This window comes from Ixodes scapularis, unplaced genomic scaffold, assembly GCF_016920785.2.
Source record: "Ixodes scapularis isolate PalLabHiFi unplaced genomic scaffold, ASM1692078v2 PGA_scaffold4__175_contigs__length_147842914, whole genome shotgun sequence".
Lineage (NCBI taxonomy): Eukaryota > Metazoa > Arthropoda > Arachnida > Ixodida > Ixodidae > Ixodes > Ixodes scapularis.
Window position 1 is genome coordinate 84,362,926 of NW_024609879.1, and position 23,247 is coordinate 84,386,172.

At 44.1% G+C, this 23,247-nt stretch overlaps 1 protein-coding gene across 6 annotated transcripts in view; it reads right to left on the reverse strand.

The window, feature by feature from the left end:
* Window positions 1–23,247, reverse strand: part of LOC8039680 — a 42,896-nt gene that overhangs the window by 13,989 nt on the left and 5,660 nt on the right. For 4 of the 6 annotated variants that reach the window (XM_042293762.1, XM_042293763.1, XM_042293761.1 and 1 more), the window contains exons 2-8: window positions 18,499–20,873; window positions 18,117–18,239; window positions 15,891–16,013; window positions 14,698–14,823; window positions 9,126–9,248; window positions 6,483–6,544; window positions 5,654–5,810 (exon numbers count right to left, since the gene is read on the reverse strand). In XM_042293762.1, the coding sequence (XP_042149696.1) occupies window positions 5,654–5,810; window positions 6,483–6,544; window positions 9,126–9,248; window positions 14,698–14,823; window positions 15,891–16,013; window positions 18,117–18,150 (625 nt within the window). In that variant the 5' untranslated portion in view covers window positions 18,151–18,239; window positions 18,499–20,873. Of the gene's footprint in view, window positions 1–5,653; window positions 5,811–6,482; window positions 6,545–9,125; window positions 9,249–14,697; window positions 14,824–15,890; window positions 16,014–18,116; window positions 18,240–18,498; window positions 20,874–23,247 lie in introns of those variants that run through there. The other 2 variants (XM_042293760.1, XM_042293759.1) reach the window with 2 other exon arrangements.

Below are 23,247 nucleotides of genomic sequence, written 5' to 3' on the forward strand. Positions count from 1 at the left end.
GCTTTTCATTGAAAAGTACCTTTCGCTATGAGAAGTACCCGTCATACTTGGGTAAATTACTTCGTAAAAGTATTTAAAATACAATTACTTCGCCCCAAAAGTAAATAATTACTATTAAAATTGCTACTGTGCAAAAAGTAATTCTTTACATTTGCAGATAACTTTTAGAAAGTAATGCAATTACTTCACAACTAGTTTTCTTTGAGCTACAGGACTTCAATTGATAGCATTTTTTGCACTAAAATTCTCCACCCTTCCCAATCTATGACCTTTGTCATGGGCAAGGCCCCACCTCCCCCGACACAAAATCCTGGCTATGTGCCTTGTCCGGTATAAAACGTTTTACATGCGTTCTGGGCCTATGTTTAATCGGATTTAGTCGTGTTATACTCAATGTGTTCAGTTCAAGAAAGTGACTCGGTAAAAATGAAACCAAGAACTTTCACGGATTTAGCTGCCTCTAAATGGGATCAGTTCACAATAATATTCAAAGGCAATGAAATTCTACAATTCTATGGCCTAAGAGCATACATTTAGTTTTGTCTGTATTTATTTTTGGGCCACTAACTTGTGTCCACGAATGCAGGTTTGCGAGAACAAATTTCGCCTCGCTTTAAATCTCAGAATTTTGGCCTTTAATAAATAAAACACCATTGTCTGCATAAAGGCTACACTTAAAGGTGCACTGAAGAAGTTTCTGAGATTGTTTTTTCTTGGTGATAACTCATTCTACGGGCTCTAATACCCGTGCCACACAGGCAACTCGAATGCCATTTACAGCAAATGACATTCGTGTGATCGACGAATCGGCTCGCGATCTGTCGCGCATGGAACGCCCCACGCTCAAAGTGTCGCGCGCTGAATGGCCGATCGTTCAAATGTCATTCAATGTAAATGGCATTCAAGTTGCCCGTGTGGCACGGGTATTAGCGTCCTAAAAATTAAAAAATTATGGTCACAAGACGCTTCTTTCTAGTGATGGGCCAAAATTTTGCTGAATCGAAAGTTCGGTGCCGAATCTTGGGATTCGGCAAAGCCAAACTTTTGCCGAACTTTTTTAAAGATTCGGCAAAGATTCGGCAAAAATACATTGTTACCAGACTTGTTGATATTTCGTTTTTTCTGGCGAAAAAAAGGTTTTATGTGCAACATGTTTACTAAATAAGGTGATATTCTGCAAGATAATTGTATCGGTGTCGTTTTCGTGTGTTTACTGGGAATTTTAGTGACTCCTTGCAGGGGCGGCGTGACAACGAGGTTGGGTAGAAGCGAGCGTGGCGCAGTCATGAATCACGCTACAAGAGTTTCGGTTTTGAGGCATCATCAGCGCAAGCCTCCATGTGTGTGTACACTGCTAAAATGAAGGCAATAACGCTGCGTTCTTGCTTTCTCTGGGAGTCACCGTTTTGTGCGCGAAAACGAATGCAACGGCTGATGAGCCTTCACTAGAAGAGAGATAAATAATATTGTAAATATGCATGGTCCCCGATTTGAGTCACTTGACGTCAGCTTTGCATGAAAGTGTGCGTCCCATATTCGCAATGTCTCGTTTTTAACCTTTAATATGCCTGTTTCTGGTGTTAGGACACACAAATGTTTCGGAAGATAGGGAGAGTGAATGTCGGATGTGCAACGTCGAGCATTATAGTTCTGTGTTTAGTTTTACGCAGATATATGAAAATCGCGAAATAACACAAATTGAAAAAGCAATATTATTCTGTTTTCGCATAAACAATACTTGTGAACCAAAAACAGAATCGTTATAATTGCGAGGAGTGCTTTAAAGTAATTGTCGGCCAATGTCTCAATGTTTCAGGATGCACCGTATCATTTGCCACTTGCGCAGTGGACTGCGTAAATTACTGCTCGATCTTCTATTCTTGAGGCAGAAAATATTAAAGAGAACCACACTCGCTCACAAACGCACAGTTACCGTGTTCCCTACCCCACACCGCGCCGTAACCGCTGGTTGTACTACACTGCACGCTGGTAACCGCACGACTGCACGGCGTCCATTTGCAATCCAAGGCTCCCACTGATCAGTGAAGGCTCCGTTGGCTCCGTCACGTTAGGGTTGCCTAGAGAGAGTGTAGTCGCGTTCTCGCGCGTGCGCAGACATTTGCCGAAATTTTGCCGAATCTTTGCCGAACTTTCCTGCAAAACTTCGGCCTTTGCCGAACTTTGCCGAATCTGAAGTTCGCCAGATTCGGTCCATCACTACTTTTTTCCCTGCCAAAAAATGTGATCTATGATAGGGACACGCCCCTTCCCGAGCGGAACTTCCTGCTCAGGAAAGGCGGGGCATAATTCGGCCGATTTGGCGGCGGCGTGATGACACTGCTCGTCAGCCAACTGTGAGCCACCGTTCCAATAGCGAATAACTGCGGCATCATCTGCCGTGGGAGCGGCAGCTTACGGTTGGCTGAAGAGCAGTGTCGTGATGCCGCTGCCGCCTCGGCCGGATTATGCCCCGCCTTTCCTGAGCGAGAAGCTCTGCTAGAGAAGGGACATGTCCCAATCGTAGAACACATTTTTTAGCAGAGAAAGAAGCGTCGCATGAGCGTAATTTTTTATTTTTAGGATGCTTAGAGCTTGAAAAATGAGTTATCACCAATGACAGACAATCTCAGAAACACCTTTAAGCATCCTATATCATTTATGAATATTACAAACAACATGGCCCAAACAGGCTCCCTTGGGGGATTCCTGTCACAATTCTGTTGATAATTCTATTATAAATATGATTCATAGTTTTAGTGCAGATCCAGATATACCCTAGTGTTTAAACTTTTCAATACAGTATTACTATTATACTTAGATAAATGAACATACAGACCTAGAGAAACCTCTTTCTTTTTCTTCCTATGACTAGAAGAATCAAACTCACCATTTCAATATTATATTATCCGGAGCATATTTTGATTTTCCCTTTGCCCTCCATTCTGATAATATGGTGTATCCGTATAACGTCAGATCCTGCCTAAAATTGAGCGATTAACTAATTGGCAAGTTTGCTTTCCCTTCCCTTAATTTCACAAAGATCAGGAGTGTGTGTGTGAAAACGTTGGTTTACTGGCCTAATTAAAATAGAAACATGAAGCAGCTGCACTGCTGGGGACCCCTTTCTGAGATCTTTTGCAGCAGGTTGCTCGACACCGTATGGTCGATTAGCTTGTCAGTCGATCCTAAAGAGGACGTCTTGCTTCCGTTCTTTATGTGGGCATGTTCTGAGTGCCCCTTATGTGCTTCGACAGTTGAGCTGCGCTTACATAATCAATGCCCAGGCAGTCTTTGCGCTTTTTATGCCCCGCAAGCTGATAGAAGAGAGAAAGAAAGGGTCGGAAAAGGAAATACACTGAGGTTATCCTAGGTTAATTGTCCTGGTTGGCTACTGTTTGCGGGGAGGGAATTGGACAAACAGGCAGATACCCAGTGCTGTTTGTCCTGTCGGCGACTCCATAGAGCCGAGTTAAAGTGGGACAAAATCATGAAAACAGTAGTTGTAATATTCATTCCAAATTTTGCGATTACTGATGCTGAAAGTAATTAGACTTCAATTACAATTACTTTTGTCACTGTAGTGAATTCAGTTACAAATTTTAAATGAAGTAATTAGATTACAGTAATTTCATGACTGTAATAAATTACTACCCAAGTATGGTACCCATGTTTCTATGCCTACCTTTATTGCCAGCAGAGGCCAATCACTCGAAGCAAAAGGAGCCCAGTGGATGAGTAGACAGATATACAGGGTGCGCCAAATAACTTGCACCAAACTTAAAAAAAAAAAAAAAAAAATGGAGTGCTCTGCGGAAGTGAAACCAACTATGTTGTCAGCAAGTGTCTTGCGAAAGTGCCTGGATTTTTTTAGTGCACCTAGTTATTTAATTAATTAAGACTAATTAGCTAACTTTTTAAATATTTGTTCAAGGGCTGAAGTGTGAATTGGAAAGTTGTAGAGCAACATTGAGAAACACCCATTTAAGGTGTTTACAGCTTGATATGCTTGGCATGCTTATTTTGTTCTGGCCTTCAAAGAATGTGACAGAGGGAGCGCATTGTCATGTAGTATTTTGTGGGCCTTTTTTGAAGGCTGAAATAAAGAAGCATATCATGTAGAAAGTACATTAAGTGTTTCTCAATGCACTCTACAAGTTTCCAGTTCACACCTCGATCCTTAAACAAATATTTCAAAAGTTAGCTAATTAGCCTTACTTAAATAATTCGGTGCAATAAAAAAAGCTTGTGCACTTTCGCAAGACCCTTGCGAACATCATACAGTTGGCATCGCTCCCGCAAAGCGCCCTTTTTTTCTTTTCTTTTTTTTTAAGTTTACACAATTTGCATTGAAAGGTGAGCATGATGTTCACAGGCTCAGATTCTCAGTGCAGATCCCATTTTGGGCTCTAACATTATAAGTACATTGTCACTCCCTGGGCTTCCTCATAAATTGCAATAATTGGTGTTCTGTGGAAGCTGCAGAAAAGGACACGTGGCAAACACTGTCAGTGCGAACAAGAAATCACTGGTTTTTGCTCTTTTTCTCTTAGATTTTAGAAGTTGTCATGGAAATTACTTCTATTGTGGCAAGTGCCCATTTAGGTCATCGGCCTAAGCAGTTGAATGTTACACTCGTCAACACCACATTTGAGCAAAATGCGAAAAAGCGCCGATGTCATGTTCACGCTAACTGTGTCCTGCTGTGTACAAACACATCCTTTAATTATGGCAGTGCTTTCCACTTACTTAATGCACAGCTGCATTAAATGATGACACTGTCACATTAGAATAATGTCAGAAAGATGAATACATTACACTGAATTTTAACTATCGTTCTCATTTAAGAAATTTCAGTGCACAACAAAGAAGGTTCTAAAGGGGCACTAAAGAGGTTTTTGAACGCGCTTCTTTTTGCTGTTACATAATATGGCAGGTGCCAGTCAGTATGTATTCAAAGTTTCAGACGACGAAACCGCTTATTGAGCCCGTGACGATAGAAATAGACGTGGACTATGCTTTCTCCTCGCGTTCCCTTCCGCGAGAGTAATGTGCCCGCTCGTCTGCTCCTTGGAGCGATCGCGTCGACACTTGTGGAGGATGTTTTCTTTCTCAATGCCGTGGGTCCTGTGTCCGAATTCTTATCGCACGTGGAATGCGATTACGTTTTGTAGTATTTCTATCTCTTAGGATGAGAGATTACGCAGCGTAAAAGAGAAAATTGGAGAAGCAGCGTGCACGCAATTCAATCCGCATGCGCGTTGACTTCAGTTCCCACTCGGATCAATCTGTCCTTCGTCGCTCGGTTTTGTTCAGATGCTTTCACTGCACCCTCCCGTGTTCTGCGATATATCGTAGAAAAGGGGAGTGTTGCACACTTTTGGACACATTTTTAATACAAATATACGCTGTGCGTGGCTGTGATTTCTGAATTTTTAGTATGCTTAGATCACATAGAATGATTTATGACCATGAATAGACAATCTCAGAAACCTCTTTAGTGCAACATGGAAAAAATGAGTATTATCACTATTAGTATATTATTATAAGGAAACAGCTGGCACTATGGAGCAGGCTCCTCAGAAATACTATGGCAGTCTTGCAAGCATCAAGGTCTACCAAAAGTTGAATAAAAATTCATGAACAATTCACATACTTCTCCGTTTCCTCAACTCCTTCCTCAGTCGTTTGTTTTCTTTCCTTAAAAGCAGAATTTCCGACTTAAGGGAATCAGTACTGCCTTCGTCCATTATCTCTTTCAAGAGACCTTGGGCCTGCATTACGTCGGGAGAGGGAGTCCTCTTTCGATTCGCCTGAAATGTAATAGAACACAGTTCAAGGCAGGGGTTGTGGACGGTGAAATATGCTCAGAAGCGATAAAATGAAATCAATCATTTTGCGTTCAAATATTGAAGTAACAACTGTGTTGTGCAAGTGGCAGATAGAGCAAAGATGACTTTAATTTCCTGGTATATAGAAATGACATGGCCTAGATTGACGACCTGCTATAAATCTCACGTTTGCAATTGTTAATGTGCCAGCTAAGATGAATATTTAAAAAGATAACTAAGAAATGTCAGGTCAGGGTCTGCCGTGGTCAAACAAAAAAATAAATTTGGAAGTTTACCTGCCCAACCAACAAAGTGCATCTGGCACCCCAAGTGGACAGCTAGGGATTAAATGAGACCACCTGGAAATTTTTTGCGTGCAACCCAAATCCGAGTTTCACGGTGCCTTTAAGCAATGGGCCTTCGTCATAGTGCGGGCACCTCGGCCATAATTCGAACCCGTCAACTAGAGACCCAACTGGAGGAGCCGTGGTCAGTAACGTAATGCCAAATGAATAATTCATTTACTTAAGCTGTCGTTTTTATATTCATAAATCAACCAATATATTCGGCAGCACAGCATTACACAACACTATCAGACGCTGTTGATTGCGTTTTTTTTCTTTTAAGAAACCAGCGGCCGCAACTTTGTCTTACCGTGGCCTTGTTTTTAGTTGCCATCAGGTTGTTCGCTTTTTGGGATACGTCATGTTCATTATCTGAAATTAAACAAAAATATAGTATTTGCAAAAGATCGTGCAAACTTAGCCACCAGAACAACTTACATGAAATGTTTACTACCACTGCTCGGTAAATCCCCATGCCGCGCCAATCTACATTTACTTTGTCTCCTGCTGTCACCAACGATCGCTTTCCGTGAATGTCTACTTTTTTACTACGTCTTATATGTGTTGTCATCGCTAAAAGGGGCTACAACACACAACATCGTGCAAGAAGTTCAGGAGCGAGCGCGTCAAACATTGAACATGGAAGTCAAAACTCAGGCAATTTTGTGCACATTTACAACTAAAGTTACCTCTTCCCCCTAAATGCTCAATGTGCCAAACTTCGCAAAACATGTTTCTGTGCAAGCTATGAGAAGAACGACAAGACAATGTTTAAGCAAATTAATTTATATATTTGTGGTCGAACTTAAAAGTAGTTAACCATGTTGAATAAACCTGAGACTGGGGCAGAAATGAACATGCAAGTCGAATAAACACAAAAGGACGACGTCTCAAACTCGGCTACCAGGTTTATTTAGTTCACCTCCCTATATAGCCCACAATCAGCCACCACCAACACAAAGGGGCAACCTCTAACCAGTCCAAACGCCAAACCCTCCAATACACAAACTAGCACTATGGCAGATGTATACAGGACATTTCTCAGAACCGATGTTTTTTGCAGAAACATTTTTTTTTAGGTAATGTAATGTCCCCCAAGCTGGTAATAAATCATTATAAGGCAACACTTGAGAGAACATAAGAAATCTTGAAGAGATAAATGGTACATGCCCTTTTGTCAATAGTCCTAGACTTGTAAGGAAACTGGAGTGGCTTCTTCTCAGGACCATTGAGCTTGTGCTCGGACCAAACTAATTAAATACTACTGCCTTTTTTTTTTTTTTTTTTACCGTTGCGATTGTAAAGTTTTCCGGATAAATCCAAATTGATGAAAATTTTACTGCAGAATGGGTTTTCGATTACTTAGGATTTATGTGAAAACACGGAACCCCACTTATAACTTTTTTTACGAATACCGTAATATCCTGAGGCCTCGGCCACCCCACTCCCACCTGAAATTCGTAAAAAAAAGTGGCGTGGGCCACGTCTTGGTGGATGAGCACAGAAAGTTTAAAAAATCAAAACAAAACACCCATTTTTTTTGGCATACCTAGCACGGCTGCAGAAGAGATACATTAAACTCAAAATTCAAATTAGTCTTGTTTTATACAAAAAATACTCATGAAAGGACGTTTTACTATCGCGAAATCCGTTGCTTGCATACGCGCCACGAACACCACCGATCGGCATACAGCACAAACGTTTGTTCTGTGAAAACACGTTACACCGCTATAATTTCCTTGTTAATTAAAAATAAAGTTTGCAAGAAAATATAAAACCAACCAGGTGCATTGAGCGAGCGAGCGAGCGCACCAAAGAAGCGACGAAGAGTGATGCTGGGAAAGCGGGCAATTGCGTTGGCAAATACTTTGGCATTGGGCCAAGTCGGGCAGCTTCTCACTCACAAGCTCTTGCGCAACTTTCTTGTTTGGTGCTTACATGCGTGCGTTTGTGCACGGCGTGCTATCAAGGCGGGTTAAGGCGGCGTTGCTGCATGGCGTGGACGGCACCATGAACACCGAGCTCGAAATGGGACACTCTACAAACGTTTGTGTGCGTCCTTCCAGCAAAGCTTTATTTACCCGTTGGCTTTGTCTTAAACATTGCAAAACCGCCGTCACCGTCACGTCGTGCCGGGAGAAGAAGCGGGTTCGCGGCGACCTTACTTCGGCGAAGACAGACTTTGATCTTACACTCTGCAGTTACATTCCAGGATATGGGGCGTTCGCTTAACTTGCGATTCCTGAATGGGTTACTGCTTGTGTTATCTTTCTGACTTTTTTTTTTTTTCTCGGGACAATCTTTTTGTAAGCAATACAAACTTTTATTCTGCTATCTCCTTCGTTTTCTTTTCGCACGGATACACTACGATTTCGAGGTCGCTTGCAGTGGAAATGCGTAAACAAAGTGAAGTGTTTTTCTCTCCTTCCTTTTGCTTTGTCACGGACGCCCTCCAACTGTAAGGTCTGCGGCCGCGTCATTCGAGTAAGATGAATGTTCGCGGATCGCGGAGTCAGCGTTGGGGTATTTGAAGGGGTGGGCGATGACTCGGTGTTTTTTTGGAAATCGATATTGGCCCAAAAAGTAGAGTGGGCGATGACTCGAGATATTACGGTAGGTTAAAATCCTGAGAATGTTGTTTTGCACTCTATTCTTTGTAAAACATGTAGGCATACTTTTCTTTACTATGGCATAGGATAGAGTATTGTCAAACAGTAGGGCAAACACGATTTCTAAGTTCCAATTTTTTCTAAAGCAGGACAGATTAAAAAAAAAAGGCTCTTAGCACATAAAAATTGCAGATGTCAGGATCTAAACATCATTATTATTATTATTGCCATTATTCAACTAAAGACCCGAGCTTAATGCAGGAGCAACATGAAACTTCTGCTTTTTTGTAGCAATAGATCAATGCCAGCTTCATAACTTGCAGAGCATGTCTGCAAGAACTTGCCTTGCTCCACAACAGTGGTGACCCCCTGGGCTTTTTTCACAGGCTCATGCGAAGTAGACGGGCCGTCAGAATCTCCATGATCGGAGCCGTCACAGGACAAAGGGGAGTGCGCTTCGTCTTCTTCTGTATAAGAAAATGTGCACAAGACATGCTTAACGCATGGAAGGTATGAATTACGAAAGCCTAACCAACACAACCCCAAATATCTTCGCTTCCAAGTTCTTGCTTTAAATTCTGTTGTGTCTCAAAGCGAGGACATACACCCTCTGTTCCTCCGCTTGGTTGATTTTAATCAAATTTGCAGTGGAAGTTTATATGAGTGGCAAGATCATCCCTGCCAAATTTCATTGTCCCATGTTGATTCTGAAACTTGTTACAAATGTTACAATATGGAAATCAGTGTGTGTTCGCTTAGGAAAACTATTGTTTAAAAATAACAATTTGTGATTTTTATGCGTAATATAGATGCTTTACACATGCGCCAAATTACATCCGCCAGATGTGACCTTCTCTTGTTTTACCGAGATACCGAGCCATCAAAGACGGGCGTTGACGAGTCTGCAGAAAGACCAGTGATGGGGGGAAGGACACGGTAGAATCTAAAAGGGCAATGACCTGGCCTGCTTTGTTAATGACGAAGTGAAGCGAATGGAATAAGAGAAAACAAAAACTGAAGGTCGGTTATGGCGACGCCCATGCACAGCTGCTGCAAAGCGTCTATAGTCATAGGAATACCCATAGTACATACCCAGCTAGTTATTTTGTTTTTTGCATTGTTTTTCGTAAGTATAACTCTGCAAGAAGATTAACATTTTTTTTTTCATGTCTGCACTTTTTTTACAAATGTAGTTTTTTTAGCATAAAAGAATGTTAAAGTAGAGAAACTAACTGTCCAGGCATGTTCTTCACAAAATTCTATCCCAGAAAACCACCTAAGAATAATTCTCTCTTGTGTAATCGGAAAACGATAGTTTTCCTAACACGAAGGTCTGATGGAAAAACAAAAACTGAAAAAAATGAGCTTGAAATGTAAAGAGTGCTGGTTTTTTTATTTTCAGAGGCACAGCTACTCAAGAAAAGCCCCCAGGGGCATACATGGGCCCATCATCTTCAATTTTCTTTTGCTCAGCAGCAACAGCTTGCAGTTGTCTTGCTTTCTTGACCGCTTTTGCACTCTCAAGTGACCCTGCACATACCCGTTTCGTGGCCTCCTCAACGTGCTTGATATGGTGTGTGTGCCACAGGCTACACCGAGCTTTTCGAGCACACTCTCACTACCCTGAAGGCTAGCATTAAATTCGAGAACAGCCAGGGCAGCTGCAGTTTTCATTGTCTTCAAAGAGGCAAACTCCGTCTTCGGGAACCTTTTCCACACCAACGCATTGAAGGATTCGTTGTCATTTTGCGTAAGCATCCTTGAACAGTGGGTAAGGAGGTCTGCGTCGGCCAGTCTGTTGTAGAGAGCTACTAGCTCCTCAGCAATCTCCCTGCTAAATGCTGGGCAGTGGGCTCGAGCTACTGATGGCTTGCCAGCATCGAGCAAGGCCAGGTGCCTGTTGTAATGACACCAGGAGTCTTCACCACGTGGGCAGCCGAAGTGTCAAGGTTCAGCGTCTGTGGAGTATGAATGGAGCAGACTTACAAACACTGCCGTCTGCATCTTCTTCACATTAGGAGCATTGTCTTTCAAAGCAGTACCGTAGTATGCAGTCAACTTTTTGGTAACCACCTTTGTGATCTTGCCCTTGCCTCCAGGCCCCTCTTCGCCTTCTTGACTTATTTAATGCCAGCAACAAAACATTTGGCAACGTGGTTCACGCAATCTTCCTTGACAATCTCCTTGTTGTACAGGTTCAGCTTCGGGACGTGCAGGAACGACTTGCTGTCTCCATCGCTGAGCACAATTGTATACTACATCCTGTGCAGCTCTTCTGACCGGCTGAACAAGAATCCGGCTGCCTCCACTTCCATGACACTTGCAGAGCCATTAAAATTCTTTTGGCATACCTCCTCGTGGCACTCCATCCACTTTCGATAGGTATCCTCCCCTTCTTTCGGTCCCAAGCTACACGTGTGGCAGTAATTGCTCTGGACCGAAACATCAAGCACGATACCTGAGTCTAGTTCAAACACCGCTCCGAGTCCAAAGTGGGAAAAGTGACCTCACTTGTGCCAGGTGCCGTCGTAACTCACACTGACATCCTGAAGCTCGCTGCTGTCACGTAGAGCATTCTTCGTGCGTCTTTACTTGAAACTTCCGGCGTACTCTCTTTGTCGTCGTCCAACTCATCTTCGAGTGGACTCGCCCCAGAACCTCGCACCGCTGCAATACTAATAGCTTCATCGGTGGTTGCTCCCTCACAAATAACGAAGTCATCGTCATCCTCATCTACATACCGTAATATCCCGAGTCATCGCCCATCCCCGAGCCATCGCCCACCCCATTTTTTGGGCCAATATCGATTTCCGAAAAAACACCGAGTCATCGCCCACCCCTTCAAATACCCCAGCGCGGACTCAGCAATCCGTGAACACTCATGCCACCCGAATGACGCGGCCGCGGACCTTACAGTTGGAGGACGTCCGTGACAAAGTAAAACGAAGGAGGGAAAGACACTTCTTTTTGTTTACGCATTTCCTCCGTGAGCGACCCCGAAGTGGTTGTGTATCCGTGCGAAAAGAAAACGATGGAGATAACAAAATAAGAGTTTGTTAATGTAACCGCGGACTGTTAGGTCAGTCTGTCTCCGCCGAAGTAAGGTCACCGCGAACCCGCTCCTTCTTCCCGCCCGTCGCGACCGCGGTTGTGCAATATTTTAGGCAAAGCCAACGCGTAAATAAAGCTTTGCTGGAACGTAGACGTTTGCAGAGCGTCCCAACCGTGCATTGATAGCCCGCCGTGCACCGACGCACGTATGTACGCACCAAACAAGAAAGTTGCGCAAGAGCTTGTAATTGACAAGGCGCCCGACTTGGCCCGACGCCAAAGTATTTGCCAACACGACCGCCGGCTTTCCCGCTTTCCCAGCATTGCTCTTGGTCGCTTCTTTGGTCTGCTCGCTCGCTCGCTCGCTCGCTCGTTGAGCCTGGTTGGTTTTTCCATTTTCTTGTAGACTTTTCTTTCTTTTTTTTTTTTTACTAACTAGGGGAACATAGTGGTGACATTCTTTCGCGGAACAAACGTTCGCGCTATATGCAGATCGGCGGTGTTTCTAGCGCGTATGCAAGCAACGGACTTCGCTATAGTAAAATATTCTTTATTGAGCATTTTTTTCTATAAAACAATGAAACTAAATCGAGTTTTGAGTTTGATGTATCTCTTGTGCATCAGCGCTAGATACGCAGAGAAAAATAGGCGTTTTTTTCCGCTTTTTTTCAATTGTTTGTGCTCACCCACCGAGACATGGCCCACCCCACTTTTTTATGAATTTCAGGCGGTAGGGGGGTGGGCGATGACTCGGGATATTACGGTAGTTTTGAAATGTGTCGTTTGCAGGAACAAAGTGTTTTTTCCACAAGGTCCGACCACACGTCGTCCGCGACGATCGCCTCGTCAATCGCATCATTGCGCCGCTCGGCGTCCTCTGAATTCCCGGCATCACGCACAAATCCTGTGTTGCGAAAACACTTCTGGATGGTTGTGGCTTTTATTTGCCACCACGACACGGTGATCATGTCGATGGTGCCCCTCAAGTTCACCTTGATGGGTTCCTCTCGTTGCAATTTTAAGACAACTTTTTCGCACATGCGCTTCTTGTAGAGTGCCTTGACTGTAGCAATGACGCCCAGATCAAGAGACAGGCTTTTAGCCGTGGTGTTTGCCGGCAGGAACTTCAAACTGACTGCTCTTAATTGCAGCTGCACATTGTGAGCGCTGCAGTTGTCTAGGGTAAGAACGACGCGCCGTTTTTCTGCGACCATCGCCTCATCGAAACTTTTCAGCCAACTACCAAAGAACTCCGGGGTCATCCAGGCCTTTCCATTTGCTATGTACACCACAGGCAGACATTCTTGCTTCTTGAAGCAATGGGGTCGTTTTGATTTCCCGATGCTGCTTGTCGGAGCCGTCTTATGTTTGCACAAAAGAAAACCGTGACATGTTCCTTTGAGACTTTGAGGCCAGAACAGGGTTCACCCCTCATCGCGAGAGTGCGATCGGGAAGCATGTAGCACAGACCAGCTTCATCGGCATTATAGATGTCCTTGACCGTGTACGCGGAAAGTATCGTCTCGAGGTGAATGCGAAACCACACCTGAATGCTGACGTCGGTGACATCCCCACTTTTGCCCGAGACAAGTTTGCAGCTAAACCCGTGGTGGTTTTCAAACCGCTGGATCCACTCGTTGAGGGGGTTGAAGCCTTCGTGTTCAAACAAATGTCCAAAGGATCTAGCCTTCGCTTGTAGCATTGGGCCACTCACTGGGACGTTCTTAGCTCGCACTTCACGAAACCACCTAAACAAGGCTTTGTCGACGTCCTCATACTTCGACGTACGAATCCCCTTTCTTGAAAGCGACACAGAATCTTGCTGTTGCTGCTTCCGTACCTGCTCCCGGTTCTTCCAGACAGTAGAAACCGTTATGTCAGCGACGTTGTACTTGACCGCGACGGAGGCTTTTTTCATGCCGCTTTCGACATCTTTGACAATGCTCTGTTTAGTTTCGAGACTGTCGTTTCTTGGAAATCTTGAGCTTAGGAGACAAGGACAGATTGGCGATGGGCAGTAGATTTCTGTACAATATGCTTGATGCGGTCCGAAGAGATGTGGAGCAAGCCAGCAACCTGCAAGAAGCGAAACTAGAAACTATGCAGCTACCTTACCCAGCCTTCGTTTTGCCCGTGGTGTAAGAAAGGAGGTTGGTTTTGTGTCCCTCGGGCGAGGGAATGAAATCGAAAGGGCGAAAGGCTTGGGTGGCTCGTTGGGGCTATCAGAGTTGAGCACGTGCGTGCGTGTGTCGCACCTCGCTGCGTTGTAACTCGCTGCGCCGTCATTCGTTTCTCCCCTATCTCTTTCCTTCTCCTCGCTTCTTCCACTCAACGTTTTTGTCATCCTTGCCCCTGCGAGTGCCGCTTGCGCCGTTATCTGGTGTCGCACAGGGAAGCGTGCTTGCTGTGCCAGTCGGTTGGCGGGCTGTTCCAGAAACCGCACTATAACCGGTATTTCCCTTCGCGCGTCTGCATTTTAAGCGTTATGTAATTGCATGGAGTTGTATGAGAGGCGGACCGGTAGTTGAAAATAGCCGCGTTTATATCCGGTCCTGCACTGTGAGTGGTTACATTATAAGTGAGCTATACTGTACACAGTGTGATGTCTGTCTGCCTTTGAGTTATGGCGACAATGGTTTAGACTGTAGATGAGAAATTTCGCTAGTGCAGTACCACTGCTAGCCTTGGGGTCTTCAACGCGCGCCACACAGTAGTGATGCACGACTGCATGCCGGTACGATATTCATCCAGATCGAAACGGCCACGGGTGGAGATTGAACGCAGGATCCCCAGGTTCAATCCCCAATCCCATATCCCCAAACCCCTAACTGCCAAAAAAGCAACTGAAATGCCAGCAGAGCTTGCCTTGGCTGATACGCATGGAGATGTGCTCCCCATGCTCGCCCACGTGTGCTTGCAGTGGGGACTTGCAACCAGGTTCTCCAGAGCATGAGCCTTCAGCGAGTTGAGGAGCAGTCAACTCAACTTGCCCTGTTGAACAAGCAGCACAACACATCCACTGTCCGTGTCATCAAAAATAGGTGGAATATACAGATTTATTCCTGATCAATGTTTTATAATTTATGTTTATCTAAGCTAAAGTTTGTCCCCTGCCATTGCTGCACTCTCTCAAGCTGGCGACTCTATCAGCACAAAGAAGGCAAAAGTATCATAATACCCTGAGACAACCCTGCTATAATTGAGTGCTTTTTGAGTGATATTAACGGCCAATCAATCTTTTTGTGTGCAATAAAAAAATAATTGTTGTAGCAAGACTAAGAACATGAAGACTTCTAAAGAAACAGAAAAATTAGTTTACTCACTGTTTATAAATTCATTGACAAAACTATAGAATAAAAAGTGGGTGTCAAACAAAATATTGATCACACACAGTCACGAAATCTAGCGCACAAGTAGGGACCACCAATGCAAGCCACTTGTGGAGCTTGCCATAGCTGAGTCAGTCAAAGGCAAGAGAAATTCCAAAGTGTTTGAATGACTCGGACATGACTCCGTCAGAGACGGAGGAACAGGCTTTTGAAATTAAGTTTCTATTATTTAACCACTCAAGTAGGTAGAAATAAGACAAAAAACACAGTCAAGCTGATAAGCTTTCACGGAGCTCCACTACTTCACTTGTTTTTGGTCGAGATAAAATTTTAAAGTCCAGTCTTACACACATTAGGGCTGTTCAACGATATCCTGTTTCCTCTCGATTGCGATTAAATAATATATTTTTTTAGATCTTACGGGTTTTTAGAGCTCTTGCAGCTAAGGACAACCGAACCAAGGGTGACCGCGACCTACATCGGCGTTGTGGCTGAAACTTAAATTGACGGAAGACTAGAGTAACCTATTTTTTTTTTTTTTAAATGATGCGTCCACAACCCTGAAATTTTGCTACCCTTGCACTTTCCCCCAAGTACAGTACAAGGTAACAATTGCACGCGATCGCGCGAGGTGACGTGAGCCTTGCAGCTGGTATAAGTAGAACTTCTGCGTAAGTCAGAGAGGATCAAAGGGAGTCAGAGGGGTGCACCGGTCGCGTTTGAGCTTGCCTTCCGTCATGGTACCAATGGTGTTCCAGTGTCCCTCCTGATTCAGCAGATGTAGACATGCGCTGCTGCGGTCCTTGGAGCAGAGACTTCCACCCACTGGAGTGAGCGTTACGTCGCTCGGCTCTGTTGGAGAGAACGCCACATGAACCTCAAAATCCAGGGACAAAGAGTGATACGTGTGTGCACAGTGCACGATTAGACAGTGAGAGAGAACAAAATATAAAGTCAAACCCTAGCTATGATGAAATTGAGGGGTACCAGAAATATGTGTGCTCTATTCATACCTGGTTGTACTATCTGGACTTCGCAAAGCACCGATTTTTACGCATACGGCATGTCAGTCGTGCAGCACGCAGAAAAAGATTGTGCACGCTGTCCCATCCTTCGTTTGCTCAGTGTGGAGTGGCAACAATAAAGCCAGATTAGTGCTTACTGCACTACCCCATACGCATGTGTATGCATTAAAGTGGTAAAGAAACAAAACTTTAGCACCTATCTTTATGTTTAAATGTTAACCATATTCAATGCCGTGACAACACCAACTTTGTTTTCAAAAAGACATGAAACAATTATTTAGAATGAATCAAACGATTACCAGATTGCACCGGGTAGACGTTCCCAAAACTTCTGAGGATGCCATTACATGAACTGTCCGATTAAATGGCACCCAGCTAAACGCGCGCGCTCTGCCTGTCGAACTTGGTTGAACCCGATTTATTTTCTCTCCTGCATCTGAGAATTAAAGTCATATGGCTGGGGAATAGAAAGGAAGACAGAGAGAGGGGGTGAGAGTGAGAGGAGGTCAGTGTAGTTTTGAGACGCACGTGAGTCACTTCTTCACCTCACGTCGCCCAAAAAAATCTCGGGCAAGGTAGAAAAAGAGGCGTCGGAACAAGGCCGGAAAGGAGGATGAAATATCCCTCAGACTTTGCATCATCCCCCAGCTGGGCACTGCCGGGTCAGAGCTTGGCGCGCAGGTGCGAGCATGTGCCTCGTGGCCTAGAAAATGTGTGCACGAATAAGGACGGTTTCTCGAGCTCCTGTCATGCTGTGCCGTATCTCATGATGTTCGTCAGAAATGTTGCAAATCTTCGACGCACTTGCTTCGTGACGAGGCAACGCCATTCAGACACCCTTTTTTTCTCCCACTGTGGTCTCAGTTATCTCAAACGGCGAAGTTTAAAGATCCCAAATTTAAGACAGGGATCAACATAAATCAAGGAGAGCATTTGGGATTTAATGGCAGTTGCCTCCTGTGCAGATTGGTCACAAGTGAGCATGTGTCGCGTAGCAAGGAGAAAAGCGGTTAGAAAGGGGGGGGGGGGGGGGGGGGGGGGGACGGAGACCCTTACTTACGATCAACACTTTCATCAGCTTCTCGCAGCCCCCAAGGGAGTATTCACTCGAGGCCATAGCTGCGTATGTGGCTGCTAAGCGTAAGCAGACGGTGAGCTTACACATTTCTTTTGCGATGTGGTTCACATCATCAAGATTTCAGAAGTTAGCAGCCCATAAATGTGAGCTCATTCTGAGCATGCGCAGTAAACAGTGCACACAAATATGGCGTTCATTGTAAATGTGGCCCATGCACCATGTGACTTTGATTGAGCAGTTGAAAACACTGAACTCTAGGCACTCCAGCAAGGCCGTAATGCGTTGACGGCATCAAGTGGAGAAATCACAGCCATGCCAGCCTCACCGTAGCCTTGCCAGTGTTGCGACAGTCGAAGTCACAAATGCACTGCATCTCCTGAGATGCATTGTAGCAATTCAGTCAAAACACAAATATGTGACGGTCACTTACTAAATCGTGATTGGATAAATACTGCAGTATACTCTCTGGCAGCAATGAGCCACACAGAGGAGCTCTTTACCTCTTGTTTGAAAATGTGCATCACGTCAGAGTTTAGCCGCATGCATCTTTATGCACATGAACAAGACACTGTTTGGGCACTGCCCCTTTCCTTTATGTGCAAAAAGTGATACTATACATAAAGTATGTGCAGACTGAAGCTTGAAGAAATAGCAGCTGTTAGAAACTATTACAATTTCTGCATTTATATTCTTCCATTTATAAAAAGTCTGTTTTACCTCGAAAAATGTCAGTATTTATTCCCACTAACAGTCATACTCAAGCGCACCACACTCCGCTTGGATGTCTAGCCATCCACAAGCGGTCATGCAGCCTGCAGAGCAGCTGGGGACTCCATTTGAAGGTGAGCTTGCCTGTTTCCATCCCAATGGTGGTTGCTTGGCCCATATTCTGGTGCCCATGGGTAGAGGGCAGGTCCCCCGTGTCTCCACAGCTCAAGGCCTCGGAGGTTGAAACGGCAGACTCTTCATCTTGCTCTGTCGGAGGGAACACAAAAGAGATTTGCACTTCGGCTCAACACATGTTTGAAACAAGCAGGAAGTAATTCACTCATTCAATGTTGGCACAAACATATATTTTCTTTTTTGGTTCATTGACCACTAGTTGCACTTTCCCAAGGAAGAGCAACATCACATACTACTGACACTAACAAATGCCCCTTGAGCAGTGCTGCTGCAATCATAAGGTCTTCTCATTAACTCAAAATGGTAGTAAAAAAAAAACATAGGAGCTTACCTTTTTTGATTGCGACGGTGGAGGTCGACTGTCTTTCTGGATGACGATGGGAAGGTGGCAAACCTCCACGGTCCTCGGAGTGTTCACTTCTGTCTATTGGAGCAGGCGGAATCCTCTCTGGCACTGTTTAGGAAAACAGCACAATAACGTTGTTCAACAGTTTGGTGAGAAACATGTGCCATTCTGTCAGTCAGTTCAAAATCACATACAGAGGTCAGAACCATAGAGGCACAAGAAAGCAGAAAGCCAGGTTGTAGAATAAGACATGGAGGAACTCAGGGCTGTTGAGAGATTGTGAACCAGACATCTAACGCGAGATTGTGCTCTCTCATATACTAAAAGGGGGAATTGCCTAGTGTGCTTCACAGGACGTTTGCAGAGTTCTCCGATTGCCGCTGCAGAGCCTGTATCCATCTCGGAAGGGAGCTGGGTAGTCAACAGAAGGAGACATCTGCAAACACTGGTGGAATTTTGCTGTTTGTTTGTCTCACAAACAATAGGCAGATTAACCACACTTGTAGAACAGGTAATATAAAAATCCATCAAAATTAAACATCTGTGCAGAAAACTTCACTCAGGAGTGCAAATAGGTTCCACCGACGCCGTGGAATGGTGTCATACAACTGTGACCACTGTGCTGGCGGTTTAGACAACCCGCATTTCCAGCGTATGCCTACAAGTGCTTTAGTAATACAGCTTGCACTTGGCTGGAGTTATCGCCTGCAAAGCAAAAACGAGTTCAGTGCCAGCTACACTAACAACTTCTACCGCATCCTGTCGGTAGCTATGTCAGCACGACCATAGCAGAGCAGCTGTCAATGAAGAAAAGGCACAGTGGCAGAGAAAGCTTAACAGAGTCGACATCGATGGTGCGGCCACACATTATTGAATGGGTGGGATGCATTTCATTAGCAGTGAGTGATGGCACTTCTCTCATGTGTTCATGTTCGTCCAAGCCTTGCATCGGTTTTTCCGGTGAGTGACGTGGATGCACTTTGCTTGTTTCAAGATTTAAGCAGATGGTCAATGTTGTCTGACAAGGACAATCTATAGCGGGTTCCCAGTCCAATTTACAGGTACAAGACGCCAACCCTAACGTTGCCCGACAGCACCTCAGTAACCAGCAATTAGGTTATGAAACTGCAACTCCTGTACCCAATTGCTTCTCAAAAATATTGCGGGATTTTGATGATCATTTTGTTAGTGTCTTTAAATGCACCCATATAGTTAAGTTTGTTCTTGCCAACAATGTAATTTGCACATTAGAATCTTTCACCTTAGGATAAGAGCTTGCATCGCAAAGTGACAGCAAGAGCAGATCTTTGCTCTCGTGATAGCATTGATGCTGGCACCTGCGCATACTGGCTCAATTCAACACCACCTACGCTGTATCCCACTAGATGCGGCGCGCAGCTGTGCCAAAAGTAGACGGGCGAGAGCAGAACTCGAGAAGTTAGAGAGGAAAGGAAGGAGGAACTCTTACCCGAACCCTATTTTGCAAACCCCGTCGTTTTTCTCTCCCTCGGAGGTTAGTCCGTCGCTCAAAACTCGCACAGAGGCAGCTTTCCTCTTTCTTTCTCCCATGGTTTCCACAGCGCCATGCCCAACTAGTTAGATAGGAGAGATAACCAAGCCCTAGCGCTGACCTGACGGCATCATCTAAAGAAGGCCAACAATGGGGCACGGCCCTTGCGTCAGCAACTGGACAAGACTTGGGTTTGCACCGATTCAACACGGGCTTCTGTGCGATGCGTCGTTTTCACACTAGCGATTTGGCGCGCGTCTCCTAAAACACCCTCTAGCTTAAAATGTCATGCACAGATGTCAAAACAAAGTAAAACTTGATTGAACTAGATCAATCAGTTAAAAATGCCTTAAGCAAGACAAAGTACACCAACTGCACTTGGCAGTTTCTGAATGCTTTATAAAAGATTCCATAGAGATGACGAGTAAACAATGTTTTCAAGTAGCTGCTTCATTCGGATAATGAAAACAAAAAAAAAAGATTATGGCAACTTTTTCAGTACACTAATAAAAAATGCAGACCTGCTGCACTCTACAGCTCACTGAAGAAAATAAAGCAGCAACAGTTGCCACTGCTATATACCTGAATGGGGCCAACATGCAGCTTTGTGTACCTTTAAACTCATTCCCAAGGGATTTCACACTTCAAATCAAAGGGGTGTGGAATGTAAAAACAAATATGCCAGCTAGCAATCTGAAAATGACAAGTTCACGCTAAGTACAACTTAAGATTTTGTAATTCATAAAGTTTCTTATCAGTGGTGACGGTGGGTCAATATGACAAACTGTTTGTCACAGCAGTTCCACAAGGACTTGTTTGATCCAAAACAAGGCCAATCCTTTCTCAGGACCTGAAAGCAAATGAAGAATATAATAACTGGTCAACTATGTAGTAACAGCTGTGAGTGAACCATTTAACAAACTACATTTTCTCATTCTTTCAGCGTAAAGTATACCATAATTATGACATGGCCCTACAAGAATTAGGATGTCTTACACAGAATGATTATAAGCTTCAATGTCATATTTATAATATACGGCACTAAGAATAAACAAACAAGCAAAGATATCTGAATTGCACAAAATGGTTGAATCTTTAGTTGCCACAATGCTAAACTGACAGATTGACTAAACCTTGCATAACCTACTTACCTGCAATGACAAATCACATTCACACAGCTTTGGTTAGAATGAACACTCACAAATAAAAAAAACTTCCACAACAACAAAGTATAAGACCTGCCGAATGGAGGGGATACACAATTTCTGGATGTGCAAGCCAAGATTACACATTTTACTCTTGGGAAACCTCAGTAGAAAAAAAAAACATGAAATGAAACTCCATGTACCCCATCGAGACACTTCAAAAAGAATAAAATCAGTTTAAGGGCAGTTTGCATGCATTTATAAATTGGTTTGATATTTATATATTATACACTGTAAAGAAGCGTTGCCCTTTATGGTAGTGTATTATGATCACCACCACCGTGACATTATACAGAGTACTTTGTAAAGGTGAGGACACTACTTCATGGTCCTTTTGAATTTTATATATCATTTAGATTCCCCTAGGTACCATGAAAACATTGTTCAAGCCCTGGGTGTAAGAATGAAAGGGATTGCAGATTGTAGGCTGTGTTCAGCTTGCAGACAATGTACACTTGAGGGTTGAAAGCACGGGGCAAATGGGAACAGTGCAACCACTATCTATGCAGGATTCTGTGCATAACCACCTTTCATCAACACGAATGCAGAATTCAACTAGTTTTGTGCAGAGTACAACTTCTGGAGCTTTGAAGAAGAGGTTGATGCATCAAATAGTCACGAAGTTCGTTAGTTTGTGTTAAATTAGGATGGTAAAGCAGCACCACGCCCAACTAGTTAGATAAAAGAGAAATAACAGGGTCCTAGTGCTGAACTGACGGCATCATCTAAAAAAAGGCGAATGAGGGGCACAGCCCTCACGTCAGCGACCGGACGGGACTTGGGTTCACACTGATTCAACACGGGCTTCTGTGCTATGCGTCGTTTTCACACTAGTAATTTGGCCCCCGTTTCTTAAAACACCTTGTACCGTAAAATGTAATGCACTACAGCCTATTGGCCTCGAGATTGACCTAGAGGTGGCGCTACGGTCGCGCTATCATCATCATCAAAGCGGGGATAGGAGAACGGCCGCCCCATAGGCTCTCCACGGTCGCGCGCGAGACGGCGTTTATTCTTGCGTTTATTTTATCGCATACTATCGGTAGAAAAACGATTCTAGCGGAAAAGGATGCAGTACTGTTCGGTGCTTCAGTGAAGATTGAATCGTGGTGCCAGCGTGCGGCCCAAATGTATATAATCGCTTCTGTGGGTGCGTCGTCTGCTCTAGGCAGACGTTGGAAAGCATGAATCACCACGACTGATGCCTGTTGAACTGGAATATTTATGTTAAATATTTGTTTCTTTTAAAATGAATGTATCGGTTCATCAACGAAGGAATTAAAATAAATCCAACCCAGATAACATAATACTGGTACTGTGGGCTGTGAAATCGCAGTTTCTATGCTTTTTTTAACGTCTAGCTTTTGCAGCAATATAAATATTTAGAATGAAGATAAGTTAGCGCTGTATAGGAAATTAACATGCTATTGAGTTCCTCTGCCCTTTTACTGTGCCATAGTGTAAGTAACATTCTTGGAGTCTGAACAAATCTACTGCGTTGCGATGAGGAGAGAGTGTCTCTTCTTGTTAAAATCTGCAAACTTCACGGTCGGCAGGACAACTGAAACAAGTGAAACAAACTGTTCTAATATATCTTCCGTGACTGTAATAAACGAGTGTAACCGAGCAACGCAGCAATGTTCCTGTTATTAAATGCTTTTCTCGGTAGTGTGGGTTCACCCGCTTCAATTGTCTTAGTGAGGGCCGCGGATGTCAAGAGGCTAATGCTATAAATTTCTGGCCAAATAATCTAGTATATTCAAACATGGTAGACCTTGCAACCCAAACAAACGACGCGCACTACGACACAGGCAGCATCGGCCGCAGTGATACTCTTTTACCGATGAGGGCTAGCCACCTTCACGAGACTTTCCGATTACCCTCCGCCCTCACCTAACGTATATCGGGACTGGGCATTCATCGATTAACTTTCAGATTATTCAAGTAATGCTTTAATTGAAATTTTTTTGCCGGTTAATTGGAGTCTTGTGCTGGAGAAAGTCAACAAGGAGTAACAGA